The 23,230-nt window shown below is 40.2% G+C and overlaps 1 protein-coding gene across 12 annotated transcripts in view; it reads left to right on the forward strand.

Moving 5' to 3' along the window:
* PAM (peptidylglycine alpha-amidating monooxygenase) overlaps positions 1-23,230 on the forward strand; it is a 325,194-nt gene that overhangs the window by 300,876 nt on the left and 1,088 nt on the right. For 2 of the 12 annotated variants that reach the window (XM_061424504.1, XM_061424511.1), the window contains 5 exons: positions 850-965; positions 6,096-6,195; positions 10,986-11,039; positions 19,659-19,862; positions 22,775-22,831. In XM_061424504.1, the coding sequence (XP_061280488.1) occupies positions 850-965; positions 6,096-6,195; positions 10,986-11,039; positions 19,659-19,862; positions 22,775-22,831 (531 nt within the window). The remainder of the gene's footprint in view (positions 1-849; positions 966-6,095; positions 6,196-10,985; positions 11,040-19,658; positions 19,863-22,774; positions 22,832-23,230) is intronic. The other 10 variants (XM_061424505.1, XM_061424512.1, XM_061424506.1 and 7 more) reach the window with 5 other exon arrangements.

A 23,230-nucleotide genomic window follows, 5' to 3' on the forward strand; every position in this document is an offset into this window, starting at 1 on the left:
CTCTACAATGTTACACAGTAGTAACTGATGTTAATAGTGGTGGTATTTTTTAGTATGATGTGGTAAAGAACCCTATCCTGAAATCCTTAAATAAGATGAAAAAACTTTCAATACAGGTTTAGTATTCTGTATATTTTATTGTTTTAATTCTTTAAAATATAATATTCAATCATCTGCAGTACTAATCAAAGCATCACAGTTTCCATTTTTTTGGATAAACACTACTAAACTAAGAAATATGATTTACTGCAAAGAGTATTCATTGAATTAGTATAAACATTGGTCTAATTTTTTTAGTTAGAAAAAAATGTCTTTGATAATCTGAAATATGCATCTCACATTTCCAAGGGGTAGTTGTTTAAAATCAGATCATTCTTCTATTTATGCTATAACTTCACTTTCTTTGCCTATTTTTCTCTGATTCTACTTGTAGCTATCATAGATGTTAACATATTTTTTTAAAAGATCTGATACCCTAAAATGATTGCTTTCAATAACCTGACTCTTCCCATAACCTGTTTAGTATATCTACATATATATTCCTCTACCTGTGTCATCTCCTCTATAACTGTGGATTACTGATTTCATAACTGGATTACTGATTTCTACTGGCTTCCTCAGTGGGACAGGCCTTGCAGTTCTTGGTTTTCCTATTACAAGGTTAGCCTCCTAACCTGTCTGTTCCTGATCTTATTACTCAGAGACATCTACTAAGTATTCTGTTTTCCACGTTTGTTGCCAAATGTAGGGTTGACCCTATGTTTCTTGTTTGTGCCCTATGCACACATGTGTTTAAAAGCCAGTCTTACGCATATTTTAAAGGAAGGTTAACTGGATATGTTGTCACAGGTTTGCTCTTTGCGGTGAATGGAAAGCCTTACTTTGAGGACCAAGAACCCGTGCAAGGATTTGTGATGAACTTTTCCAGCGGGGAAATTATCGATGTCTTCAAGCCAGTGCGCAAGGTATTCCCATTCATTAACTATGTATCAGTTTTCTTGAGGATAAAACTAAAATGTGAATCTTGGAACTCAATTTATACTTCAGTCATTTTTTTTTAATTTAAAGGTGACGTGGTAGTTTTCTGGCTAGGTGGATGGGAATGCTGTATACTGTGTTTTATTTAGAAACAATGTCCTTGTCTATTCCTAGATGAATTTCACAGATGCAAGTTAATACTATATGCACTTCTAAGGTTCTTAGTAGATCTTTGTACATGATAGCAGGCTTAAATTCACTGCAGTTAGAATATCGAAAATGTAAGATATTTTACATTTTAGATATTCCTGGTTTCATCCAAGTAGAAAAGATACCACAATATGATCAACTGTAATTTTATAGTCCTCAGATTCAATAGAAATGCTGCTTGCTTTTTTAATGTTATTTTAATGTTACTACACTGAGCAACAAGACTTGAAAATAGCACTCCTGGAATCAAGTTCTAGAGACTTGATTTCAGTAAAAGACGCACGTCTAGTTCTGGCCTCACAGTGGTATCCCATGGTTTACTCTCACCGTGCTTTATACCAACACGGCGACCATGCTGTGCTGTGCCCATTGCCCTCTGTCTCCTCAGTTAACTTCTCCGCAGAATAACCGTCAGAATGATCAGAATACTCACATGCACCACCTGAATGTGCTTGGGATACATCAATTTTAGCCAAAATGCTGCAAATAAGAGCTATTTTTCAAAATTTGTAAAGATTTACCAGCTTCAGTGGGTCAAAATGCAACTTATCATAAGCCACTGGATAAACATCTCCAGACTCAATTTCTTACAGTATTCTCTAAGACACCAAATTTGCTAGCTCAAAAAAAAAAAAAAAACACCACTTTACAATGCCACTGTTAGAACACTGACAGCCTGTCTGGGATTTACTAAGCTTCATTCTAAAGGTATTTATTAAGCACCTATCTGTGTCACAGGCATTATACTAGATACTACGGCTATGATAGTGAACAGGACAGGGCACAGCCTTTCCTTCAAATGGAGTTTTAGCAAAACTTACAGGATCCACGTTGAACCAAACTAAATCTGAAGTAAAGATTCCAGTACCAATTTATTTGTTTCTTTTTTTTTTTTTTAGTTTCTTTTGATAAATTGATATAACAAGCAAGACTTTTCATGGAAGTATTTCACCTAAAAAGCAATAAACAATCAAATGCCCAATCATAATAGCCCTTCAGAAACAAATTCAGCAGATTGAGAATAGATGTTTTATTTCAGTAGTGTTTCAGCTCTTTATTGATTATCTGATCTTCATTGCTTTGCCACTTGGAGCTTCTTCATATCTGTTGATAAAGAAAGTGAGGGATACTTCACTTCCTGTCAGAACTTCACTTTGTTTTCAAACAGTGTTTGCTTGATTGTTCTTTAACTAATAAAATACTGTGTCAATCGGGATATGAACTTTTAATTCAAATGTGCATCTAGAGAGCAACACTTAAGTGCTAAGCTAGAGGCTAGATTCTAAATAAGCTTTACTGTCATAAAAATATAAGCATCCCTGAATGAAGGTTTCAGGAAGCCTTGTGCCTGAACATCAGTATTCATCAGACATCCCATGATGAGTAAGTCACAATATATGGGTCAGTACAGCAAACTTGAAAAGAGACTCTGACTCCAAGGTGAAATTTGCTTTTCCTTTCAACAAACAAGACTTGATATTACACCAAAACATAGAAATGTATTCTGTGTTGACTCAGTAAGCTGAAACCCATCTGTGAATCTCTCAGACTTTTCATTTAATTTAGATTATCATCACAAAGATTAAGGAGAATAATATGGTATAATATTATTACTTACTCTTATGTAAGAAGTGATTTTTTCTTCAAAAGTCAAGTTTTACATACTGTGTCTGTGCCGCTGTTTGCTCTTGTCCACTGCTTGTGCCTTTATGTAGTTCAGATCTCCCTCTTCCATGACGTTCTTTAGGAATGTTTATGTTGGAATATTACAATCCCCATCTTTATCCCTGTGCAGCCGAACTGAGATGGTAGGACAGTAGAGAAGATGAGTCTATCAAACGGTGTCAAAGAGTTCTGAGGGCAAAAGATATATCGTTGCTCTCCACATTCTTCCTCCCATAATCACAGCAAAGACTGGTCCTACCGTCTGCTTTCACACACACCCTTCAGGCTGGAATTTTTTTTGTCTTCTTTATTTGCAAGGCTGCTCATGTGGAAAAGGAAGGAAATAATCCCCACTGTGCAATACCAAAAAAAAAAAAAAAGAAAGAAAGAAGGGAACAGTAACCCCAGATTCATGTTATTTCTCCGACCCTAACTATGGAGATTAAAATCACAGTATTTGACAGTATTTGAGCCTGAGGTTCACACAAGGGAAGTTACCTATCCAAAGCCACACAGGAAGTAGCACACCTGGATCTTAAACACAGATGTTTTATACTTTAAACTGTGTTTAATATTGAGGCCAGGGGACATATTAAATCATAACATGAACCAATTTCTTAGAGAATGATTTTACTTAATATTAAGTAAGTTTCAACTTATCTTGTTTAAAGCACACGTAGTTAGGCTATGGAGAACACAAATTCCTTATGAATTATTAAAACAAAATACAAGCTGTTGAGGGCAGATTGCTCTGGGCTGTGTCACCAGATGCCCAGGAGGATGCTAGCATTCTTTCCTCTATAATTTTATTTTGTTAGGGAGAAGTACCTCAAGCGAAGATGTCAAAGCGTAGAGTAGATCTTTAAATCTTTTCGACTCTGAAGTCGTAAAACTTAGCCCTAAATCTGACAACATGTTGTTTCAGTTGACACAGAGCAGTGAAACAATGCATTTAAAAGATTACAGTTGAGTGCCTGTGACTGCAGTAGGAATAGAGGTCTCAAAGTCCCATTCACTAAGCTTCCCCTGAACCCCTCCTGTGGCCCCAAAATATTTCCATTGAACTCTTGTTACCCTGGATCAGTGTGAGAACCACAGACAGAGGTTCACTGTTGTTATAGACTTGAACTGATGGCCCTTCCAATGAATAGTTCAAACATTGCCCCCCACCTTTGTTCCTCCACCTATTATAATGTTTTTCTCATCAGAAAATGTGAAGCACTTTACAACCATATTGTTGTCGTTCACTCCTAAGTCACGTCCAACTCTTTGTGACCCTATGGACTGCAGCGCACCGGGCTTCCCTGTTTTTCACTGTCTCCTGGAATTTGCTCAAACTCATGTCTATCGGTGATGCCATCCAACCATCTCATCCTCTGTCGTCCCCTTCTCCTCCCACCTTCAATCTTTCCAGCATCAGAGTCTTTTCCAACAAGTCAGTTCTTCACATCAGGTGGCCAAAGTACTGGAGCTTCATCGTCAGTCCTTCCAATGAATATTCAGGGTTGATTTCCTTTAGGATGGACTGGTTTGATCTCCTTGTTTGCAAACCGGTTTTTAAAACGTGTTTTTGTAGAGAAGAGGAACTCCCTGTGATTGTCCAGCCTTTTTGCCACCAATCAGGTGAACTCCAAATGAAGATGAACGTTTCCTGACTGGCTGAGGGGATTGCACCAAGGCAGCATTTGGATTCCTGGCTCTCTGTCCTTCTCCTGCTCTTTTGTTGAGCTCATTTGATAGTCTGAAGGAATGTGCCTCCTTGGCATGGCTGTCTCATATTTTTATTTTCAATGTGATAAGTTGTTGCTGATTTTAAAAGACAGTAGTTTCACCAAAGCATGTATTCTGGCCCTTCCTCCATGAGCTACGAACGGAAGCTTGCCTCCTTAGCGCCCTTTACACTCATCAAACCAAAGTGGACAGAGGCTGGCTGATAAGCCCACAGTCAGGATAATGTTCCTGTTCATACTCACCGATCATCTCTTTAGAATGGTGTACTCATTCTAAGCAGGCCTCCTGGCCTCAAAGGTGAAAATACCATCCACCTCCTGCCAACTGGTGGACACGTGGCACCTTTGAAAGCTTCGGTAGACAGATGGAAATGTCAGCCGCCCAGCATTTTCAGCCTGCTTTTCCAGGAACTAGCCTGGTGACCCTGAGAAAGTCACATAAGAGAGCTGCCCTTTCTGCTGTGTCCTCGTGAGTGAGATGACATGATGTTGAAATGAAAATGTGTGGTGCAGAAAGATATCATAAAACACCAGTTTAGCTGCAGTAGGCACAAAAGCCAGCAAATACTGGAGGGAACACTCCATTTGTTTCCTTTGCTGACTGAAAATATTGTCAACACTGGGCTTCAGAGTAGGAGTACGCCATATTACTGCAGAGCTCTTAATATGCATTTCAGAAATAATTGGAATGCCCTGAATCTTTAAAATGATACCTCTTATCTGTAACACATAAATACTTTTTAAGGAAGTGTATGATAACTTGATGGGAATTAAAACAAAAACAAAAACTAATTGCCTGGTCCTTTTTAATTGTCTAAATTAAGCCAGCAAATTTGACAGTGGTCAAAGTTAGAAAAAATATGAGGGCAAAAGGGAAAAGTGAAAGTCACTTAGTTGTGTCCAACTCTTCCATGGAATTCTCCAGGCCAGAATACTGGAGTGGGTAGCCTTTCCCTTCTCCAGGGGATCTTCCTGACCCAGGGATCGAACCCAGGTCTCCCTCATTGCAGGCGGATTCTTTACCAGCTGAGCCACAGGGGAAAACCAAGAATACTGGAGTGGGTAGCCTTTCCCTTCTCCAGCGAATCTTCCAAAACCAGGTCTCCTGCATTGCAGGTAGATTCTTTACTAACTGAGCTATGAAGAAAGCCCAAAGGCAAAAATAAATATAAATAATTAGATAAATATAAACAATTAGATAAATGGCATAACATCAACTAAACAACACTGTAAAAAAGTAACCTGCTTGTAAATGCTCGCTTTTTATAAGACCTGAAGTCAGTGTTGAGGCTCCCACGGCGTTCCCCACCTTATAGAATTAGGTCTGGCGGAGGCGGCGTCCAGTGCGTGAAATGGGTGACTCAAATCTTTCATTTTGAGCTGCTTCCATCACTGTTTCTTTGGTTGAGTCACATGCTTATGGTTCCCTTGTGTGCTCTGCTCTGCCTTTTCGCCTCTTCATGAAGAACCGGGCACGGGCTCGCCCTTACCGTGTGCTTCTTGTTCTGGCAGCACTTCGACATGCCCCACGACATTGCTGCGTCCGAGGACGGGACCGTGTACGTCGGAGACGCTCACACCAACACCGTGTGGAAGTTCACCTCGACCGAAAGTACGGCTTTTACAGCGTGATTGTCCACACTTTTCACTCAGGTTTATTGCTTAAAAACATGTGAAAAGAAATGTGCTTGTCCTTCTCTTTTTATGGTTAGTAGCGTAGGAAGTCAAGGTATGATTCAGTTCACTTCAGTTCAGTTCAGTCACTCAGTCGTGTCCCTTTGCAACCCCAAGGTATGATTGGCAGTTGTTAAAAGACCTCTTTGGTAGTCATTTCAGGGATTAAATGTCTTTAAAGTGGAAAGCAACATTTTTTTTTTTTTCTGCTGGAAGTTGTACCCTTTTTTCCACAGATATTCCACAGGAAATTCTTGATGCCTGAAGAAATGTCTGTTATGCTGAAAGCCCACATTAATTCCCACTTAGCTCTACAGGGAGGCGCTGGCTCTGGCAAAGCAGAGAGGCTGAGGGAGGCATCACTTCCCAAGTGGCTCTTCGGCTCTCAGTAGCTGCGGAGCATCTCAGAAGACCAGTATCTGAGTCAGACATGTTTCATCCCAAACAGGAGGCACTCTGCATTTTCCCTTCAAAATTCAGGTTGTTCAAAATACTGAACTGTCTTTTCATGAACTCACAAATCATGTCTGGGAATAGAAGAGCATCTCTATCAGGATCAGGCCCAGCTAGTTTGGGGATTTCTAATTGTACTTTGGACACTATTTCTAATTCTTAAAGGGTATTCTAAACTAGCCTCTAAACTAGCCTTTTTCTACTAAAAAACTTAAGCTTTCTAACTTGAACAATACCAAATGCTTAAGAGGCCACAAAACTCAGTGTCCAAAGATGCTTTTAAAATATGTCAGGGTACAAACAGGAAGAGAAGATGAGGTTAAGGAGAAGAATTGAGGATAATAAATTTGAGGTATTGGGAGTTACAACAGGTTTCTTTAAACAGAGAAAAAATAAAGACTGGTGGGCTTGATGAAGGTAAGAAATACTACTTATAATAAGGAAAAATGCAAATTATAACTAGGAAAAAATACAAGATATAACAAAGAAAAGTAAAATAATGAGTCCAAAAACTTTAATCGTATAGCATACAGGTCTTGGGCAAGAATCCCTTAGAAGAAATAGAGTAGCCCTCATAGTCAAAAAAAGAGTCTGGAATGCAGTACTTCGGTGCAATTTCAAAAACAACAGAATGATCTCTATTCATTTCCAAGGCAAACCATTCAATATCATGGTAATCGAAGTCTATGCCCTGAACAGTAACGCTGAAGAAGCTGAAGTTGAACGGTTCTATGAAGACCTACAAGACCTTCTAGAACTAACACCCAAAAAGGATGTCCTTTCATTATAGGGACTAGATTCCCTAGAATGTGAAAGTAGGGAGTCAAAGACCCCTGGAGTAACAGGCAGACTTGGTCTTGGAGCACAGAATGAAGCAGGGCAAAGGCTAACAGAGTTTTGCCAAGAGAACGCACTAGTCATGGCAAACACCCTCTTCCAACAATACAAGAAAATACTCTACACGTGTTCATCACCAGATGTTCAACACCAAAATCAGATTGATTATATTCTCTGCAGCCAAAGATGGAGAAGCTCTATACAGTCAGCAAAAACAAGATCAGGAGCTGACTGTGGCTCAGATCATGAACTCCTTATTGTCAAATTCAGACTTAAATAGAAAAAAGTGGGGAAAACCACAAGATCATTCAGGTATGACCTAAGTCAAACCCCTTACAATTATACAGTGGAAGTGAGAAATAGATTCAAGGGATTAGATCTGATTGACAGAATGCCTGAAGAACTATGGATGGAGGTTTGTGACTGTATAGGAGGTGGTGATCAAGACCATCTCCAAGAAAAAGAAATAGAAAAAGGCAAAATGCTTGTCTGAGGAGACCTTACAAATACCTGTGAATAGACGAGAAGCAAAAAAGCAAAGGAGAAAAGGAAAGATATATTCATCTGAAGTTAGAGTTCCAGAGAATAGCAAGGAGAGATAAGAAAGTCTTCCTCAGTGATCAATGCCAAGAAATAGAGGAAAACAATAGAATGGGAAAGACCAGAGATCTCTTCAAGAAAATTAGAGATACCAAGGGAACATTTTATGCAAACATGGGCACAATAAAGGACAAAAAGGGTATGGACCAAACAGAAGATATTAAGAAGAGGTGGCAAGAATACATGGAAAAACTGTACAAAAAGATCTTCATGACCCAGATAATCATGATGGTATGATCACTCACCTAGAGCCAGACATCCGGGAATTCAAAGTCAAGTGGGCCTTAGGAAGCATCACTACGAACAAAGCTAGTGGACATGATAGAATTCCAGTTGAGCTATTTCAAGTCCTAAAACATGATGCTGTGAAAGTGCTGCACTCAATATGCCAGCAAATTTGGAAAACTCAGCAGTGGCCACAGGACTGGAAAAGGTCAGTTTTCATTCCAATCCCAAAGAAAGGCAATGCCAAAGAATGCTCAAACTATCACATCAGGTGGCCAGAGTATTGGAGTTTCAGCTCATCTCACACACTGGCGAAGTAATGCACAAAATTGTCCAAGGCAGGATTGAACAGTATGTAAACAGTGAACTTTCATATGTTCAAGCTGGATTTAGAAAAGGCAGAGGAACCAGAAATCAAATTGCCAACATCTGGTGGATCATTGAAAAAGCAAGACAGTTCCAGAAAACATCTACTTCTGCTTTATTGACTACACCAAAGCCTTTGACCATGTGGATCACAACAAACTGTGGAAAATTCTGAAAGAGATGGGAGTACCAGAGCACCTTACATGCCTCCTGAGAAATCTGTATGCAGGTCAAGAAGCAACAGTTAGAACTGGACGTGGAACAACAGACTGGTTCCAAATAGGGAAAGGAGTACTTCAAGGCTGTATATTGTCACCCTGATTATTTAACTTGTATGCAGAGTACATCATGCAAAATGCTAGGCTGGATGAAGCACAAGCTGGAATCAAGATGGCCAGGAGAAATATCAATAACCTCAGATATGCAGATGACACCACCCTTATGGCAGAAAGTGAAGAGGAACTAAAAAGCCTCTTGATGGAAGTGAAAGAGGAGAGTGAAAAAGTTGGCTTAAAGCTCAACATTCAGAAAACGAAGATCATGGCATCTGGTCCCATCACTTCATGGCATTTAGATGGGAAAACAATGGAAACAGTGACAGATTTTATTTTGTTGGGCTCCAAAATCACTTCAGACAGTGGCTGCAGCCATGAAGTTAAAAGGTGCTTGCTCCTTGGAAGAAAAGCTTTGACCAACCTAGACAGCATACTAAAAAGCAGAGACATTACTTGGCCAACAAAGATCCATCTAGTCAAACCTATGGTTTTTCCAATAGTCATGTGTGGCTGTGAGAGTTGGACTATAAGGAAAGCTGAGCACCAAAGAATTGATGCTTTTGAACTGTGGTGTTAGAGAAGACGCTTGAGAATCCCTTAGACTGCAAGGAGATCCAACTAGTCCATCCTAAAGAAGATCAGTCCTGAATATTCATTGGAAGAACTGATGCTGAAGCTGAAACTCCACTACTTTGGCCACCTGATGCGAAGAACTGACTCATTTGAAAAGACCCTGATGCTGGGAATGATTGAAAGCGGGAGAAGGGGACGATGGAGGATGAGATGGTTGGATGGCACCACGACTCCATGGACATGAGTTTGAGCAAGCTCCAGGAGTTGGTGATGTACAGGGAGGCCTGGCGTGCTACAGTGCATGGGGTTGCAGAGAGTCGGACACGAATGAGCAACTGAACTGAACTGAATTGAGTCCTAGTTAGGGCTGAGTGCACAGAGGTGCCTGAGGACTGACGCCCTTCGGCAGTAGCTGCAGACTCCCCTGCAAGCACGCCTGTCCCACCACCTGTCTCCACAAAGAGAAACCAGAGGGTTTGGGCAGATAAGAAAGCAATGAGAGATGGGTAATTCTCAGTTGCATGACTGAAGTCAGGCTTTCCAGAATAAAAATAAATCATTAAATACCCTTAAAGATGGAAAAAAAAAACTTCAGAAGTCTAACTAGTATCTTCATTTTACACATAGGAACATGACACTTGAACTAATCCTTAAGACTTCTGTCTAAGCCTCTTTATTCCAGTATTCCAGTTCTACTCCAGGGGTTGATACTAAACAGAGATGCATATCCGAGTCACCGGGGAAGGTTTTCAGAGCACACATGGCCAGACCTCACTCACAATCTGCAGGAAAAAGAGGGGTTATAATATGAGTATCTTGGAAAAACTTCCAAAGTTGGTTTGAAATATCCCCTGATTGAGAAGCACTGCAGTACAGCATTCAGCTTTGAAAGAGAAGCCTTCTGCATAGTCCAGAAGGCAACCAAATAATAAATCTGGAAAACAGCACCTTGGGAACAGTAACACTGCCATGGGAGGCTGAACAAGAGTCTTGTGTATTTATGTTGTAGTATTTAACTAGGCAGATCAGTTTGTCAACTAGAAGACTGATAATCAAACGTGACAGATCCAGTAATCAGTCTGAGATGTCCACATGAAAACAGCTCCTTGATATTTCAGAAATAATACAGGATTGTAGACTTCACATGGAAGATCTCATTTTATGTACAAAGATCTTAGAGAGATTATTTCAGCTTTCCCTAGGAGGATTTTATCCAGGATTCTAGGACCTGGCACCTAATTAGTGATTTATAATATTAAACTCTTTTCTAGTATAAAAATGTATTCAATGAATTAAAGAAATTTTTCTGCTGAAAAAAAATGAATATCAAAATTAAGGTTTCAAATTTTTGTGGGGGGGAATTCTGATTTTTCTCTCTACTTGCTGTGCTATGTTACAGAAATGGAACATCGATCAGTTAAGAAGGCTGGCATTGAGGTTCAGGAAATCAAAGGTTGGTCAGATTCCTCTTATGCCTGTGAAACCCAGGGCGGTTTGTGTTTAATTCATTTATGGTTCTTGATTGTACTTAAAATTTTTCAGGTAAAAATATAATACAACCCGGTAATCATTTATGGTTCTTGATTGTACTTAAGATTTTTCAGGTAAAAATATAATACAACCCAGTAAATTATCTATTAACTTCTACTATGTACTTGAGCCTTTAAGCCTACATGTTGCCACTGCTTTTTCTGATAGACTGGAATAGTAATAATGAGCTCAAATTCAGTGATTTCAAGTGATGAAAAGTGATTGGGGGTGTAAGAAATCTATAACATGTGGGCCAGAGACATTTAGAGAGGAAAAAAGTCAGTTGGTCACTTCTGGAAGTATTTTAACCTCAGCAAATTAGAAAAATAACATCCAGCACACTGGGAAAGGTCTTCCTTTATGGGCTCTAATCGTTAGAGTGAAAAATATCTTTGGTGAGTTAATAATATAGGGGTCTGAAAAGATTAGCTGCTCCCTAAGCTCTAGTCTTACTACCATTCAGTCCCCAGCATTTACTGTGGGCCATCCACGTGTAAGATACAGCAGGTTTAAGGTAAACGAAACTGTGCCTGACTTCAAGACGCTTACAGCCTGTTGGGACTCTACGTGTACGCGTACATACACATATGCATATGCGGAAGTGTTAGTTGCTCAGTCATGTCCCACTCTGTTGGATCCCATGGACCGTAGCCCACCAGGCTCCTCTGTCCGTGGGATTCTCCATGCAAGAATACTCCAGTGGGTAGCCTTTCCCTTCGTCAGGGGATCTTCGCGACCCAGGGATCAAACCCAGGTCTCCTGCATTGCAGGCAGATTCTTTCCTATCTGAGCCTCTCTCTCTCTTTGGTGTATATTGTAAGGCGTGGGGAAATAGAATGTGGGTACTGGTAAAACTACTGGATTCATTTGGAATCCCGGTCAAATTATTTTCTCCCTTTCTTAGGTTCAGTTTATATGTATACATTTTCACTATTTGCAGGGGTTTGACATGGTCATGTGTAGTTAAGAACTCACTAGAGGTGTTCCTAATGTTTAAGTAGCCAAGTGGCTCATTTCTTAGTTACTTTACAAATTATTCTCCTAGATATTAAGACTTAACCGTAGGCTTCTTGTTTTCCTTTCTCATGAAAGCAGGTGGAAAAGACATGAAAAGAAGCTAGAAGCAAGAGGGAGTTTAGGGATTTTATATAGGCAGATAAGAAAATATAGCCGGCTCAAGGTTGAAAGGGGTAAGCCAATATTATAAAATAAGTAAATAGCAACTCTTTGGCATTTGTAGAGATTATACCCAGGTGACACTACTGAGTGACATTCATACAACATTCATATTGAAGAAGTTCCTATTTTCTGCTTTTGTTATATATAGAATTATTGATAAGTTCTGTCTGCCCTGAAATAGAGGTATTGGAAAAGATACTATCTAAAGCCATCACTTATGGAGCACAAAAAGGGGCTATACAAAAATTAGGTTTAATCCTTACACCAACCAAATGATAATTGCTCTTATCCTCATTTTACATATGCGAGGAAATAGAGGAACAGAATTAATACTAAGATATTAAATGGTAAAACCAGAATTTAAACCAGTCTGGCACCAAAGCTATGTTCTGAACCACTGTTACTGTCCTATTGAGGAGAAATGAGTACCACCAATTCATTCCCCTTAAGTTCTTCCAAGAATTACAGATTGGTGATAGTTGTAGTTTATTCTGAAATTGCTGGATTTCAAAGTAGCCTCACACCATTTCTGTTTAAATCAGTCAGTTCAGTTGCTCAGTCGTGTCCAACTCTTTGTGACCCCATGGACTGCAGCACGCCAGGCTTCCCTGTCCATCACCAACTCCCAGACCTTGATCCAAACTCATGTCCATCAAGTTGGTAATACCATCCAGTCATCTCATCCTCTATTGTCCCTTTCTCCTCCTGTCTTCAATCTTTCTTAGCATCCAGGATCTTTTCTAATGAGTCAGTTCTTCACATCAGGTGCCCAAAGGCCAAAGTATTGGAGTATCAGCTTCAGCATCAGTCCTTCCAATGAATATTCAGGACTGATTTCCTTTAGGATGGACTGGTTGGATCTCCTTGCAGTCCAAGGGACTCTCAACAGTCTTCTCCAATACTGCAGTACAAGAGCATCAATTCTTAGGTGCTGAGCTTTCTTTATGGTCCAGCTATCACATGCATACATGACTATTGGAAAAACCATAACTTTGACTATACAGAGCTTTGTTGGCAAAGTGATGTCTCTGCTTTTTAATATGCTGTCTAGGTTGGTCATAACTTTTCTTCCAGGTGGCAAGCATCTTTTAATCTCATGGCTGCAATCACCATCTGCAGTGATTTTGGAGCCCTAGAAAATAAAGGCTGTCACTGTATTGTTTCCCCATCTATTTGCCATGAAGTGATGGGACCAGATGCATGATCTTCATTTATTGAATGTTGAGTTTTAAGCCAACTTTTTCACTCTCCTCTTTCACTTTCATCAAGAGGCTCTTTAGTTCTTCTTTACTTTCTGCCATAATGGTGTCATCTGAACTTGTCCCGGCAATTTTTATTCCAGCTCATGCTTCACCCAGCCCAGCATTCTGCCTAATGTACTCTGCATATAAGTTAAATAAGCAGGGTGACAATATACAGCCTTGACATACTCCTTTCCCAATGTGGAGCAAGTCCATTGTTCCATGTCCAGTTCCAACTGTTGCTTCTTGACCTGCATACAGATTTCTTAGGAGGCAGGTAAGGTGGTCTGGTATTCCCATCTCTTGTAGGATTTTCCACAGTTTGTTGTGATCTACACAGTCAAAGGCTTTAGTATAGTCAATGAAGCAGAAGTAGATGTTTTTCTGGAATTCTCTTGCTTTTTTTATGATCCAGTGGATGTTGGCAATTTGATCTCTGGTTCCTCTGCCTTTTGTAAATCCATTGTGAACATCTGGAAGTTCATGGTTCATGTACTGTTGAAGCCTAGGTTGGAGAATTTTGAGAATTACTTTGCTAACATGCAAGATGAGTGCAATTGTGCAGTAGTTTGAACATTCTTTGGCATTGCCTTTCTTTGGGATTAGAATGAAAACTGACCTTTTCCAGTCCTGTGGCCACTGCTGAAGTTTTCCAAATTTGCTGGCATATTGAGTGCAGCACTTTCACAGCATCATCTTTTAGGATTTGAAATAGCTCAGCTTGAATTCCATCACCTCCACTAACTTTGTTTGTAGTGTTGCTTCCTGAGGCCTACTTGACTTTGCACTCCAAGATGTCTGGCTCTTGGTGAGTGATTATACCATCGTGGTTATCTGGGTCATTAAGATCTTTTTTGTGTAGTTCTTCTACATGTACTTGCCTCCTCTTCTTAATATCTTCTGCTTCTCTTAGGTCCATACTGTTTCTGTCTTTTATTGTAAAATGTTCCCCTGGTATCTCTAATTTTCTTGAAGAGATCTCTAGTCTTTCCCATCCTATTGTTTTCCTCTATTTCCTGGCATTGATCACTCAGGAGGGGTTTCTTACCTCTTCTTGCTATTCTTTGGAAGTCTGCATTCAGATGAATAAATCTTTCCTTTTATCTTTTGCCTTTCACTTCTCTTCTTTTCTCAGCTATTTGTAAGGCCTCCTCAGATAATCATTTTGCCTTTTTCTATTTCTTTTTCTTGGGGATGATCTTGACCACTGCCTCCTGGACAATATCACAAACCTCCATCCATAGTTCTTCAGGCACTCTGTCTATCAGATCTAATCCCTTGAATCTATTTCTCACTTCCACTGTATAATTGTAAGGGATTTGATTTAGGTCATACCTGAATGGTCTAGTGGTTTTCCCTACTTTCTTCAATTTAAGTCTGAATTTGGCAATAAGGAGTTCATGATCTGAGCCACAGTCAGCTCCTGATCTCGTTTTTGCTGACTGGATAGAGTGTCTCCGTTTTCGGTTGCAAAGAGTATAATCAGTATGATTTCGGTGTTGACTATCTGGTGATGTCCATGTGTAGCGTCTTTTGTGTTGTTGAAAGAGTGTGTTTGCTATGACCAGTGCATTCTCTTGGCAAAACTGTTAGCCTTTGCCTTGCTTCATTTTGTACTCCAAGGCCAAACTGGCTGTTACTCAGGTATATTTCTTGACTCCCTACTTTTGCATTCCATTCCCCTGTGCTGAAAAAGACGTCTTTTTTCATGTCAGTTCTAGAAGGTCTTGTAGGTCATCAAATAACTGTTCAACTTCAGCTTCTTCGACATTAGTGGTGGGGGCATAGACTTGGATTACTGTGATATTGAATGGTTTGCCTCGGAAGTGAACAGAAGTCATTCTGTTTTTGAAATTGTTCCCAAGTATGGCATTTTGGAGTATTTTCTTGACTATGAGGGCTACTCCATTTCTTCTAAGGGGTTTTTGCCCATAGTAGTAGATATAATGGTCATCTGAGTTAAATTCACCCATTCCAGTCCATTTTAGTTCACTCATTCCTAAAATGTCAATGTTCACTCTTGCCGTCTCCTGTTTGACCACTTCCAATTTACCTTTAAATAGTTCCCACCAGAACTCTGAGACTATACTGGTTGGCCTGTTGTGAACAGCCCAGCCACCCTGTCTCACCCTGGTTGGCCAGTCACAGTGACCAGTGCTCACCCATTGATCACGTTCTCTCTCCCTCTGCACACCACAGAGTCCATCTGGTCATGGAACTTCCCAGCAGTTCAAATAGTAAACTCAACTGAAATCTTTTGTCATGACAGTCCTATTTTAATAGTTAGGAGTACCCAAACCCAAATGAGCTTGTTCTAGTCCTCTTTGAACCCATATGAGTCTTACTAAACTTTTTTTTAAAAAAAGATTATTTTCTTACTACAAAAGGAATATAAATCATGCTGGATCTCCAAGAGTTTTGTCTTTTATCACAACCTATAAGCTTGGTTTCAACCAGCTCTTACAAAAGAGAGAGAGAAACATCTTCCCAGATTAACAACCCTGTAGATACATGGTAATTCCACTAACCTTTCATGACACTCATCCCCACTGAATGGTTACACAACTGATCAGTAATAGCAGTTTCTAAACCAATATTGTGTTCTCAGACAGTTTCAGGGATAAGAGAATTTGTGATGCTAAGAAACTTAGGAAAGGGATTGAAACTTTCAAATGAAGTTACTAAGGATAAAACAGACACACCAATATCCCTCCAAAAGCATAGCCTTCACCCCTCCCCCACCCCACAGTGAAAGATGATGATGGTGAATCTGTCTTAGGAAAATAGAAATAAATTCTCTAATGCCATTGGCATCTTAGACCTCATGGAGAGTAACACATTGTAGAGGAACCACAGTGCAGTAAACAAACCCAGAAAGGTGTAGAGGAATACCTCGTTTTGTTGCACTTTGCTTTTTACACTTGTGTTTTTCACAAGTGAAAGTTTATGCAGCCCTGCATTGAGCAAGTCTGTCGGCACCATTTTCCAACAGCATTTGCTCACTTCCTGTCTCTGTGTCACATTTCGGTAATTCCTGAAATATTTCAAACTTTTTCAATGTTATTTGTTATGGTGACCTGTGATCACCGTCTTTGATGTTACTGACTTGCTGAAGGCTCAGATAATAGCATATGTTGCAAGAAACTTTTTTTTTAATTAAAGCATGCATATTTTTTAAGAATGCTATTGTATGCTTAATAGACTATGGTATAGTAGAAACATAACTTTCATATGCAATGGGAACCAAAAACATTTATGTGACTTGCTTAATTGCAGTATGTGCTTTAGCAATGGTCTAGAACTGAACCTCAGTGGCTCCAAAATAAGCCCGGAATCTCACTGATGCTGTATGGACTTTCCATGCCTTCTCACATGTTACTTGCCAGTATGCCATCTAAAACCTTCACCTTCAGTTCCATCTGTGATGAATGGGGTAGTAATTGTTATGTTGCTGTATTTAGAATGCCTCTCCTTCCTGTCCCAGTTATTTCCATTCCAAAGGTCTCTGGGCTTCTCCCCTTCTGTAAAGGGGAGAGATGCACACGTGCTTGTGTGTGTGAGCTCACACGAGAGTGCACCTCCCTTTCTAAATGCATTGCTTTAAAGAAGAAAGAGAACACCTCTTATGCATCAGTCTTCAGGATTATTTTTATTTCCAGGTATCTGCAGAAATGCTGGGAAAGCTTGTTTGAAGACATTTTTGTTGTCAATTTAATCTATCTGGCATCTTGTATGACAGGAAAATGTCAATGAGGAACCCCCACCTTCCAGCAGTGCCAGGTCCTGGCTAATCTTAGAGCTTCTCCATTCCATCTTCATCAAGGATGCTCTGAATTACTGGGGGGGACGGGGGGGGGGCGGCGTTAGTGAAAGAATTTAGGATAAAGAGTAAAAGTGACAGAATTTAGATTTTTCTTTATGCTTTGAGTGAAATTCTTAGACTCTTAAGTGATAACTATTTTTTAGGCTTTTTACTCCCCTTATAAAATCATCTAAGAGCAGCATATTGCTTTTTTTACTTAGGAAATTAAAATTTTTTTATCCTCATTCTTTAAAATGTAGAGCATCATTTAAAATCTAAACATACATCACCTGGTTCCAAAAGTTAGAATGTTCCAGTATTTTTAGTAGATGACATGCAGAGTACAGAAGGTGTGGATATCAAGGATTTCTAAAGTACAGTGTGTGTATCTTAGCAAGTTCACTACCTTATTCTCAGCACACTTTCTGTGAATGGTAAAACGATTCTTTTAGTCTGTCACATACATCATAGTTCTTTCCTTTTATTGGAGCTCTGTCCTAGCTCAGGTTTACAAATGAAATTAGATACAAGTTGGCACAGCCAACATCCAAGGCGTAGGTAGACGTGCTAAGTGACAGGTAGAAAGTGCTATGTAATTGCTCTGATTATAGTCACTTTGAAATAGGCACAAACCCTTCTTCCAAGGCAGCAATTTCCTGTCCTCCAATCTCCACCTCTTTGGCCTGTATTTTGTAATCCTATCATCACTTTATTGTTGTTTTTTGCTTAAACATAGAACAATTTGTATACCTTTTCAACAATAATGAAGAAAAAGACAAAACAGCTAGTAGGCAGGAAAAATAAGAATCATACTCTTATTCCTCTTGGAAACTGAGACTTAGATTAAGTTTGAACCATTTAGATCTATGAACCAATCCCTTTCCTCCTTTCCCACTCAAGTTTGAAGACCCACTTCCATGGATAAAAGAAGAGAAATAAAGGTCTCCCCTTAATGACAGTGCAGGGAAGGGAAGGAGAACTCTGAGGCCATCTGTGAAGTGGTGATCACAATAGCGCCCACTCATTGGCTTGGTGTGATGATTAAATGAGAACAGTGCCTGAAACAGTGTGTGTGCGCTGTAGATATCATTGAGACCGGGCAGGAAGCCTGCTCTGAATATTGAGGCAAAAAGCTGGAACCTAGAAGTGTGTATCGTAAACGGTGTTTACAATGTCTTAAGTAATTTGAGAAATGCTTCCTTGGAGAAGTATTTCCAATATGTCTACACATATTAAACTTTGATCATGTTAAAACACTAATCCTTGCCACTTTGTCAAAATTACCATGAGGCCATCTGATGCAATTTGTATCATAGGGCAAAAGGGCACACCAAGAAGCTGAAGTTCAGAAACCCTGTGAGCCTTTGGGCAAACACGGTTGTAACTTCTGGCTTCACATACAGGGTTCTGGGCAGACACATGTATGTGTTTCTTGGGGGCAAGAACATCTCAAGGCTCAACCTCATTCTACGTCAGTAGTTGTTAAGATTCCTGCAGTCGCTGACTTAGTTTTGTTGTTACCAGTTACCCAAGTAGTACTTTAGGCCTGATATCTACCCAGTATCTGCCAATATCACAGAACAGTTGTGTAAGTTATTTTCCTCAACAACAAACGGACATACAGTGCATCCAGGTACACTTACAACTTGCTGGAAACTGTAGAAAAGAACCTGGAAAGGACCCAGTTACCTTTTTCCATTTCTTAATTCTGGAATTAATGCATACAACTATGCATGTGAGGTACCAGTGATTCATTGAACATGAAAGAGGCTCATAAACCAAAATCACAAGGAAATCAGTACTTATGAAGCACCTTATGATAAACATTTATGCTCAATAATTTCATGAAGGACGTTGTTGTCATCATCACAGTTATACAGAGGAGGTGTCTAAGGCCCACATCACTTAAGTAACTTGCCCAAAGTTACACAAGCTGGTTGTATAGGAGAATTGGAATTCAAGCTCAGATTCACCTGACTCCAGTATGCACACCAATTCTGGTCCCTTACACCATGTTGCCTGTTCATTTTAACTTTGAAAAAATGCAAAAGGAGGATACATCTTCTGTGGAATTATACCTAAAGAGGAAACAAAGGGTAGAACCAAATAAAACCAATTTAAAGGTGAAAAATCATTCCATGGGAATTTGCCAGTCACAGGTACCAGCTCGGTAGCTGCAGATATTGAAGCCTGACCCCCACATGCATTGAGCTCAACAAGTTCTTCGTGAGCAGCTGTTAATCTGACTGGGCAGGGGCGGGTGGGAGGGTTACAGAGTCTTTGAGTCAGTTGAATATTGTCAACTCTTCTTTCCCTGAAGAATCCGAGGCAGTTGTTGAAACCAAAATGGAGAACAAGCCCGCCTCCTCAGAATTGCAGAAGATACAAGAGAAACAGAAGCTGGTCAAAGAGCCGGGCTCCGGAGTGCCGGCTGTTCTCATTACAACCCTTCTGGTTATTCCTGTGGTTGTCCTGCTGGCCATTGCCTTATTTATTCGGTGGAAAAAATCAAGGGCCTTTGGAGGCAAGTAAAACGAGCCCCTTGAATTTGGAACCTCCCTGAAAAAGAGTGTTTGGCCTGATTATCAAAGTTTGGTTGTGATCTTTTTTTCAGTGTTTTGTTTTTTTTAAGTGTTCTATACCTCTTTCAGTGTGATTGTCTGTGTTCCAAATATTGTCTATAGTTAGTATCCAAGTGGAATAATGTACCTGGAGCTTCAGAATTTGGATAGTTAGATAAAAGCCCAACCTCTATTACTGCTTTTTAGCATTGGCGTAAAGCCATTAGATGTCTCCATATGAAACTGTGTAGATGAGTAGAATCCGTATAAATTAGCTAAAGCGTCAGGAAGGAGGAGATCCCTGCTGTTAGAAACAGGCCCAGTCCTCAAAACGCCTGGGTCAATTTTTTAGAAGTTGTCTATTTTTCCCTAGTCCTGGCTCTAGCTCCTGGCTCCATGACCTTGGGCAAGTTACTTAACCTGTCTAAGCCAGAGTTTTTTCATCTGTAAAGTGGGGGTAAAATACCCACAAGGTTGTGTAGGGATTAAATGAAATAATGTACATACAGCATTTATCACAGAACCTGGCACCTATAAGTGCTCAATTAATAATACCAGTGATTATAAGGAATAATCATTAGTAATAAACTAATAAAAAGTCATAAAAGATACTTGTCTTAAACCTCACCTCTCTCAGGAAACCAACTATTTCCATAGAAAACCATTTGACAGTTTTAAAAGAGTAGAATGAAGGAGAGGAGAGTACGATACTGGTGTCAGTGTTTTATTAAATCATCATCATAGTATCAGACTGAGTAGCTGAGTTCCTGTCAAGGTATCCACATAAATAATCCAACTCGTGATTCTCACCTCTCAGAAACAGTCCCTTGGCGGGGTCCCCAGGTCCTGAGGCAGGAGGCTACAGCTGCATCTGGGAAGGTATCCATGGACCAGAATGGTGGACAGCATTTGATCAAGAAAGAACATCTGATCCAATTTCAGGCCAAGGCGACTGGCAGGGATTCAGTGCCCACGGCAAAGCCCTGACACAGAAAAGGACACAGAAAACAAAACCAAAGAATTTAAATTAATAATTTGTGAAAGGGAGTTTTTCTAGGACTTCTTGCTTTTCACCTGCAGTCAATAAAGCTCTTCAAAAATACAGCTAACTCTTCCCAACAAGGGCTGAGCAGAGGCAAAGATCAGTAGACGTAGTCATTGTCTTCATGGAATTAGATGGAAGCTTCAAAAGAGCAAGAATTCTGTGTGTTTGCTTGTTTCCTGATATATCTCCAGCACAAATAACAGTTCCTGGCCTGAGGATTTGATAAATAGTCACTGGGAAAAGGATGGAATAAATAAATGGAGCTCACAGAATAGATAAGACATAAAAAAGAAATGACACATAAAGGTATTAATAGAGGATGGTACATACAGTGATAAATATATGGAGTATCAGAAATACACAAGGCCTGGGGACGGTTATAGCAGGAATATTGCTTATCAGTCCACTTAAAGAAGAAGTGGCTGGGGTGTCAAGAAGGTTTGGTATCTACTTCTTTGCTGTTAGCACATGTGTGTGGTGCTGTTACCAGAATATTGTTCACAGGAGTATGTTGGGAAGACTGAGGGACCCAGGTCGAACCATATGAAATTGCCATTCACGTTCAGTCATGTTTTATTTTAAAAAATTACAGCTTTATATGGTTCAGTTGAATACATTTAATTCTGTTTTAATCCTAAAAGTATACCAGCCTCTCACCTTTTTTCCATTCATGTTCAATCATGTTTTATTTAAGAAATTACAGCTTTATATGGTTCAGTCTAATACATTTAATTCTAAAAGTATACCAGCCTCTCACCTCTTTTCAACATTTGTTCCTGAAAGATCTTATCCACTCTATGAGGGTTTTAATAACCCTCGTGAAAGGCCTTCCAGTTACTCAGCCCACACGTATAGCTTGTCGGCTTCACACCGGACACTGTGCTGGGCACAGGGGATGCAAAACTAGGACCGTCCCGCATCCTTGTGCAGTTTGCAGTCTTCACTTGTCGGCTTGCTAACCGTCTTATCAAACTCCCCCTCCCTCCTTGCTTGTTTCTCTCCCCACCTCCCCTCTACCTTTGCTCTGTGCTCCACCATGCCGCCCCTACTCCTGTGAGAGGCTTCGTGGGAGCACCCTGAGCCTTATCTTCCTGACCATAGTCCTGAAGGGAGTGTTGGAAGCAGGGCAGAGAGCACAGTAAAGACAACACAGCACGCGGAAAAACCAAGTCCGTCTGGAGTTCAGCCTCCGCCTAAGGAAAAAAAGTTTTTCATGGAACAAGAATTTGGGTCACCGTGTATGGCTGCAGATACTCAGGGTTTCAGAAGTTTTTTGCCTTCAGTCTTATATAAAAAGCAAATGCTGTACATTTGGATCCAAAGCTTCCTCAATCAGGATGTGAACTGTTCTAAATAGAAAGCCTAAAACCTCAGACCAATATTCCTAAATTGTAGTAACCAAAGCCTCCAAGGTTTTACAAATTATGGGTAATTTTTAATTTTGTCCTAATAAAGGTAACTAACATTTACGGAACATTTCCTGTGTATATACCAAGCACTGCTTGTAAGCACGTCACGTGCTTACGGAGAGGTGGGGACCGTCATTGGTCCCATCTTTTCTTCAGAAGAGAAAACAGGCTCAGAGAAGTAATTTGAGATTGCACAGCCTGTAAGAGACCCAGGTAGGAGTCAAACCCAGCTCCGGCCCTGGTGTGCATGGCAGTGACACGCTGCCTTTTCCCCCTTAGAATTCTAAGAATACACACAGACAGGAGCCAGGCCTTGTTATTAATCATTTAGGAATTAATTCCTTATTTTGTGTTGAAAGCTGGACCCACGGACTGAGGAGGGTGACTGGGACTTATTTTGAAACATGCCCTCTTTCTCTAGCAGATTCTGAACGTAAACTTGAGGCCAGTTCGGGAAGAGTTCTGGGAAGACTTAGAGGTATGCGTGTGACCTTTTAGAATCCTTCCCATTTGATTCACAGTCAACAAGCTCATGTCTTTTAAAAAGGAAGGAGATACTTTGTATTTTCTCTCTGGAAATTAGGCTCCTTGTGTGTAACACAGCATCCCTGGCAAATGCCAAATGCAAACCATGCACCAACCAAAAGTGTGTGACGACGCCGGCAGGTTGCCCAGCTTCGTTCTCCCACCTTGCCATTCTGTGTCATCGACTTCTCCTCCCTGCCTGTTTATGTCGCCCCATTTGTCTTCAGCGAATTTTTTGTCACTCCTGTCAGTGTGTCAGTGCGTGTCGTAGTGAAGATGACCTTTTCATAAAGTCACCGTAATGAAGAGCTGCTCAAGGGGACGTCCATTCCCGAGAGCCTGGAAAAAGCAG

Source organism: Bos javanicus, chromosome 7 (genome assembly GCF_032452875.1).
Source record: "Bos javanicus breed banteng chromosome 7, ARS-OSU_banteng_1.0, whole genome shotgun sequence".
NCBI lineage: Eukaryota > Metazoa > Chordata > Mammalia > Artiodactyla > Bovidae > Bos > Bos javanicus.